A 7664-nucleotide genomic window follows, 5' to 3' on the forward strand; every position below is an offset into this window, starting at 1 on the left:
ATATATATATAAAACAAAAAGTCACTCATCTCAGTAACCTATTTAGACAGCTTATTCCAGACTTTAAGACACTGAAAAATGTTCACATTCTAGGGGAATTAGGTCTGGTAAATTCTGTTAACTATTTAACCTATTTTTGAATAGGATTTTTTTTTTTAAGGGGTGTATCTAAAATGTGTGATAGGAAGGCAGCCAGACTATATTTTGTTACTATGCCAAATATTTGTTTAATAAAGTATTTACCTTTCATCCAGAATGAGATGATTTGAGGACATTTCCACCAGGTGTGGATCAGATATAACCTTTGTTGTGTTGTCAACTCCAGCACCTGTCAGAGGTTGTTAAATGGCATGTAATAAAAAGATCTCATGTACCAATGGGTAGTTTCTATGAAGTTTCCAGTATAGGTCCCCTTCTTCCACTTGTGACATTCTCTCCACTCCCCTTTTGCACCTCAACTTTCTTATAGTTTCTACCTTTTATAGCAGGCTTCTCTATCAACAAACTGTAGTGAAGTTATCTGGTATACACAATTTAAATAGACTTGAATGCTTACCAACTCTGTCTGGAAGAACCTCAAGAGCCGATACCCTTTCATCCTTGTGGAGTTCAAGTCCATAAACACAATCAAAGCCATCATACTTTATAAGATAAAGGGAAGGGTTTACTGGCACTTGATCTAGAACAGTTCCTTTCCATTGGGTTATTGGACCACTACCCTCCTTCCATCCATGCTGTATTCTGCAACCAACGATGTTTCTCCTTGGCTGGGAAATTGGTTTGCTTGGTCCCATGTTATTGCGATGTTTCCTGAAAGAAGAAGCGAAATTTACTAAAATATAGTAGTATACAGCAATCATTTCAATGCAGACCAATGCAGTTTTTATTAGCACAGAACATTGGATTTCTGTGGAGCAGTGTAGCAAAAAAATGTTCCTAATCATTTAAACTTTCAAATAAAAAGGAACAGGTCTCTGCAAAAGATGACTGAACAAAATGCAATAACAAAAAAAAACACAAACTAATAATGAAGTTATACACCCCTTCAAGGTACCATTTTGTAAACAGACTTTTGGCTGCATTTTCAGCCTTAATTCAGTGTGGATAGGTCTCAAACAGCTTTGCCACTAACGGCTGCTTTCTCAGAAGAGGAATATAGATTATGACACAAAACGGACTCGTCAGAAGCAGATCCTTCTAGGGTTCATTCAAACCCAGTGAAAAAACCTAGATTAGTGGTATTTCATGGAATAAAAAAGATATATATATAAACTATAAAATATACTGTGCTTATATGAAGAACGGATTCTGCTGACGTTTGCTTTACAGTGAATGAAAACTTGATTCGCTATTAACTCACCTACACAATGTGACCCATTGCCTACACGCAGTCTGAATCTCTACAGAAAATGTGATGTAAAAGGGACAGATAAGAGGAACTTGTAGCAAACCACTGCTGAAAGACCAAACAGATGGCAGCCTACTAAACACATAGAGAAAGATTAAGCTCAAATGTCTTTTTGGTGTCAAAAGTTGACCAAGGGACACTATCACCCTTTAACTGTTACAAGTGCAAGAGGCCAGAATGGATTTCTGAGATCTTTTATCCAATTTGTCTGCTCGATGACTGAATTGGCCTTCCCATAGGGTAATGAATAAATGCATTTGCCAATAAAGACTGATGTATTCCCTTGTTGTGCTGCTAAGCATTTGATTTTTTCTGTGCACAATAAATTTACTTACCCCTACCTAGGTATGTTACACTGGAAAAGGACTGGCCCCAATACAATATAGGTGTGTCTTTTTAAACTGCTGAATGCTGTCCACAGTGATGAGGACCAAGGGAGGTTGACTTCCCGTTATGCATTTTAAGGTTACAGTATAATCTGTACATATGCAGATTTATGTTATTAGAGGTTTGTAGATTGTAAAAAATACATTCATAAAAAAAAAAATGGTACATGCCATTTGATATTTTGTGTTTATTTCATTGTAACTAAATTATTTGCAGAGATTTGTTTTCACTTAAAATTGAAGAACCATGGGAATCATGGCTGATTACATGTGCAACACCACTGCAACTGGAACTTCCCCAGCAAATAGGACGATAGGAGGACAAGCTCTATTTTAATGACAGACTAGTAATTAGGAGCCTGGAGAAGGTACCTCCAAAGCACACAAAATTAACATTTAACGTGTTTGAAAGGCATGCCAAAAGCAGGTCTAAAAACCCTATGCAGTTCTTAGGCCAGAGTATGCCCTAGGTGAGGTGTGTTTTAACTGCAGATAAAGCTTCCTAGTTAACATTTGCCTGATAAACATTTGCAATTTTCTTGGGTGAAAATGGCATAGAATGCAGCAGGGTGACTCCCACTCCCCCTTCCTCTTTGCATAGAACTGGACAGTACTGTGTGTACAGCACTTTTTCTATCTACTGTTGCTGGAAATATTCACAAAACACAGTTTCCAGTGAAAGAAATGTGGTGTGCATGTACCTTAACCGCCCTGGCAGTCAAATCATGCCTGTATTTTTAGGTCAAAAGCAGTACATTGTTTTGTGGAAATTTGTTGTTTTAATATTTTAGGCCTGTAATTCTTAGGAATAACTCCAGGGTATGATAAAGTTTGAAAGAGAAATCATAAATAATATAAAAGATAATTATAAATAATTTTATAAATAAAATTATAAATAAATTAAATTTTAATAAAAAAAATAACTTTGTCCAAACAATATGGAAGGCTAATAGATACAATAATAGAGTAAATGTTTTGATTTATTTTTTATAGCTTTTTTTTTACTGTGACCAATGTTTTAAAAGCAGATTACTCTGTAATCAGCTTTTAAATTTCCCGCCCAGCCACACCTCCCCAGCATCAAGCATCACATTCATTGAGCTGAGTATGTGATGCAGAAGCAAGCCAGGGATCGATGAGGACGCCGCTGGATCGAGGGGAGCTGGTAGGATTTTTTTTTTGAAAAGGAACCCTTCCTTTTCACCTTGCAGATGAAGAGCTCTGCCAGCTTAAAGATTTTCTTTCCAAATATTAGTTGTGCCTGTCCAAGATAACAAAAAAACAAACATTATTGTTTACCATTTAGAAAAAACAATAGCTTTTGAATTCTATACAAAAACAAAAAACAAAAAAAAGAACATTAGCTAAAATTACAACTGGTACATGTTAACAGGTTGTATGGTTAAAGAGTAATTAAAATTGGTTTCAAAGGATTTCAAAAAAATTTAACACAATACAGACATTTTCATATGCATAAAAAGCAGTGTCTCCTCATATAAAACAAATGTAGACTCCACTCTATTTATTGTCACAGGCATAAAACCAATAGCGACATTGAATAAAGCCCTGACTTCTCCAGCTATGCAGACATCCAGGGCCAGAATAGAATATTGGGGAACCCAGCTGTCTAATTACCAGGTATATAAAAACCTAGGAAGCAGACTTCTCACAGCTCAGGGGAATATAATCTAAACATAACCTGAAAAGGTGTGGGTATTTTACATATACTTAATCTCCACTTATATTATATATGCTTGATCAGTAACACAAATAACCAAAAAGAACATCCTCAGCACTGAGTACATAAAGCAGGAAGTCAGTCAAGAAGTCTGAAGGTCTGATAAAACATTGGAATGAGGAGGATAAATCTAAGCATAGAGTAATTTTTGGTGCCAGACAGGACAAAAACAAGAATATGATGGCCTCCTGGGGTAAAGTAAAATGCATGGTCACAAGGATATAAGAATATAAACAAACACACACAAGTTAATCATGTTACATTCTAGATAACTTGGTCTCATTAGGCATGCATACTGATTTCATTGCACCAACTTTGCCAGACTAGTTTCCTAAAGTTCACTGTATTCAAATGATATCTACAAATCATTAAACCTCAAACTGAACCTTTGGGATGTGGTATAACAGATTTGCATTATGGATGTACAGCCAACAAATCTGAAGCAATTGTTTAATACCATCATCAATATGGACCATACAGGTATAGGTAGTCCCCGAGTTAAGGACATCCAACTAAAGGACGACTCCTAGATCCGAACAGGGCTTCCCTGCTCCCTGGTAGGAATGTACACCATTTAGGTTGCCGGTTCAGGAGGGAAGCAGGGGTTAGGGAGACAGAGGGCTGATCTAATGCCCAACATATTAACTTTAAAGACACCTTTACTTTTGCAAGTAATTTTTATTGGCATGGCCACTTATTTTTAACATATCTGTGCAAAAATTAAAGACAAAGTTTTAGGTAGATTAAATCCCATCCAAGTGCATGTTTCACATAGTATAAGAAGCCTATAACTTGTCAATTGTGTTACATGGTTAATTTTCCCTTGGCTATATTCTATATTTTTCCTTTCTGTCTAACACACTTCAATTCCAGTCAAAACTGAAAACATGCATGCACAAGTGTCTCCCTGGTAACAGTCATACAAAACTCAATCATGCAGCTGCTGCTGCTTCTTCTGTCTAGCAAAAGCAACCTAAACCACAAATAACTTTCAAGCATTAGTATTCAAAATATCCACAGAGATTAGCTTTTCCAGGGATGTGACTGCCAAGCTGTATTTTAATAGTAAAAGCTAAACCAGAATAGAAGCCAAATTATGAATACTTTACAGAATAAAGCACCTAAAAATACAAAAAACACACAACAGACTACCTTTCCTATTTTTAAAATATTTTTCCGGTGCTTTGCCAATACAAGCCAAACCCAGTAGCAGGCCATAGCCTCAGCCTTCTTCACCCTGCTGCTATATTCATCCGTGTGGAGAGAATGAAAACACCTGTCCTTTGGCTACAAGGTAGAATATGACAGCACCAATGCTTAACCACGCATTTTCAGATGGGGCAGGGAAAGAGTACTCGGGGCTAACTTGACCTTTTTACTCTTGGCTGCTAAAGTATAAACAAAGTCTAAAAATTAACCCAGAGACATTGTAATGTTCTGATCTCAGAAAATCTGTAAAAATGCTCTCCCACACCTTTAACAAGGACACCATCCAATAAATGATTTTCTGTGAGTAGTCCAATTTGTAGGTGTTAAAGGTGAAAGCACAAACAAGGAGTGGGATATCGTGTTGTCACCAACCTTTCTGACCCGGTAACAGAAAAAAATTTTGCCACGGCCCGAGTGGGGGGTTGAGGGGGTCGGGGAGTAACCAGTGGTACCCAACCCCCAATATATGTACAGCTTCCATCGCTTTGCTATTCTCAGCAGCTCCGCCTCCTTTCAGCACATTAGCTTAGCGGTCGCCAACCAATGGTCAATGAGAAAATATTGGTGGTCCACGGCACTGGCCGGGGCACTCCCCAGCGAGGTCCTTTGAGGGGAGCACCGGCCAGAGCCAGGGACCATGTCTCCTGTACAGGCTCAGAGCAGAGGGCAGGTTGTGTCTCTGGCCACAACCCGCCCAATTTCCCCCCCATCACAGGTTCAGACCTGCAAGGGGAGAGTGGGCGGGTTCTAGCATTATGACACTTAAAGGGGAAGAAACTTCCCCCAGAGTGATGACACCCAGCTACCCGAGAGCATGTGCAGTCCGAGGTCCATGCATTTATTGGTCCGTAGATCCGAAAAGGTTGGCGACCACTGCACTCACTAAGAATAGCAGAGCAGTGTAAGAAAATTAGTGTGCAGACTACTGAAAATACTACTGAAAATGGCAGAGCAGTGTAAGCTTTACATACAATGCTGTGCCATTCCCAGCAGCTCCACTTTGTCATCACATGGTCACTACCCGAAGAGCAGTAAGGAGGGCCCCCCATGCTCCCACTGGTTGTGCTTCTTCTGTCACACTGACTAGCTGCAGAGCAGTTAAAGGAGGGACACCGGCGCTCCTGATGCCTGCACCCCTGCCTCCTGTCATCTGTGGCCCCCAATTCACTAGCTACGGATTAGCATCAGTCCTTGGCCCAGAGGTTGTGGGTCTTTGTCCATCACGTGGGTCGCTGGGTGGAAATCACATTGTGCAGGGAAATGGGATCAATCTCTTTCACCACAAGAAGGGACGTTCAACAAGTATACACAAGGCTGAAGTTCAGTTTGACATTTGTAAAGTTCGTTTAGAATTTGATCAGAATACAAAATTATCAACAGGCTCACCAAGTTCAGCATGCAGAGTTACTGAGGTCTGTAAATGTACCACTGCCGACATGTAAGTAGACGGGTCAACAATATTGTCCACCCAAGCAAACAACCATTTTGGGAAGGGACACACCAAAACAAAATTGAGGTAAAAGGAGTTTATAAAAAATATCTAGATGGAGAACAAGTACTAAAAATAAGAAAGTATTGCACAATACTTGTTTTAAAAATCAATTTAAGTCATACTAATTGAATTAAGATTATGTTATCTTTCTGTACATTCTGCAACATTGGTAATTCTGTAACTAGTTTAAACAGAGAAATTTGACTGGGGAAACATTGTTTTACAAGTTATCTGGATATGGGATCGATAGGACTGCACCATCTATTGTTGAAACATATAAATAGATGCTTTGTTTCTTGGACTTGAATAGTATCCATGCTACTTCCATAAACAACTTGTAACTACTATGCAAGGTTTCCTTTTACGTAGAAGGTTATATTGTGTCACTATGTATCTGAATATTTGCCTTTTAACTTTACTTTGCCCCTTAACTGGTTGTAGCTATTAACACTTGGGAGTATCCTACTTTTTACTTTTTATTACTGGTTTGTAGCCAGACACGTTTGGGAGAACAGGCACATTAAAGCTTACTTGTTTTGGGAACTCTGCATTCACCTGCCAACAACACAGCTTGCAAAATCCAAAAGATTATCCAAGCATGTTAGCTTAAAAAATGCATTTGTAAAATTCAAACACAAGCAAAATGTTAACAAAATATTAATAGAGATGTAAATGCTATGCAAGTAAAGCTACAAACAACAAAACCATAACTCCCCCACCACCACTTAAACATCAGCAAACATTATTAGATGCATTACCTGGAGCTAACAAGGATTTGGTCTCAGATTTCATGACCAGTTTCCTGAAAGTTGTTGAATCTTTCTAGGGGTGGGTAAAATCCATTCAATCCCATGTTGCCACCCAACATGTTGCATTTGGGCGTTTCTGATCACATATCTAATATATAAATAGCCAGACACAACTTTGCAGAAATCTCCAATCTCACATTTTATAAGAGAACCAATGCATGGCATTCATAGATAAAATCATAGTCTAAAAAATATTTTTCCTGATGATTGCTAGAAGAAAACAAGATATTGCTCAGGGAATTTAAATGAAGGAATACTTCATTATCCTAGAAGCATTACGTTTCACATATCTGCTGTAAATATGAAATGCCTTAGTATTTGACAAAGAAATAGAAAAATGCAAATGTATAACCATCATTAAATTAGGCTTTATGCAGATTCCATGCAACCAAATGAACATGCATGTGTGTATTGGAAAACAAATACTTTGCCAGGTTTAAGAAAATTCTCCATAGACACACCGAGCCTGTATACATGTTGGTTTTTAGGTACACAATGACATGTCGACTGCAGAACATATTTTGCCCACAAGGCAAAAATATATACATCTGGATACTCTCTAACTTTGCATCAAGAAACAGTACAGCTTCTAAGTATAAAACATTTAGACACCATATGGAAG

General features: G+C 38.2%; 1 protein-coding gene across 1 annotated transcript in view; it reads right to left on the minus strand.

Annotated features, from left to right (window-relative positions):
* The window catches only part of SPIN1 (spindlin 1), an 8127-nt gene extending 7243 nt beyond the window's left edge, over positions 1-884 (minus strand). Inside the window, exon 1 of the mRNA XM_072413842.1 lies at positions 507-884. Within this exon, the coding sequence (XP_072269943.1) occupies positions 507-860 (354 nt within the window). The 5' untranslated portion in view covers positions 861-884. The remainder of the gene's footprint in view (positions 1-506) is intronic.
* Between the last annotated feature and the right edge of the window lie 6780 nt (positions 885-7664).

The sequence above is a fragment of the Pyxicephalus adspersus genome, chromosome 6 (assembly GCF_032062135.1).
Source record: "Pyxicephalus adspersus chromosome 6, UCB_Pads_2.0, whole genome shotgun sequence".
NCBI lineage: Eukaryota > Metazoa > Chordata > Amphibia > Anura > Pyxicephalidae > Pyxicephalus > Pyxicephalus adspersus.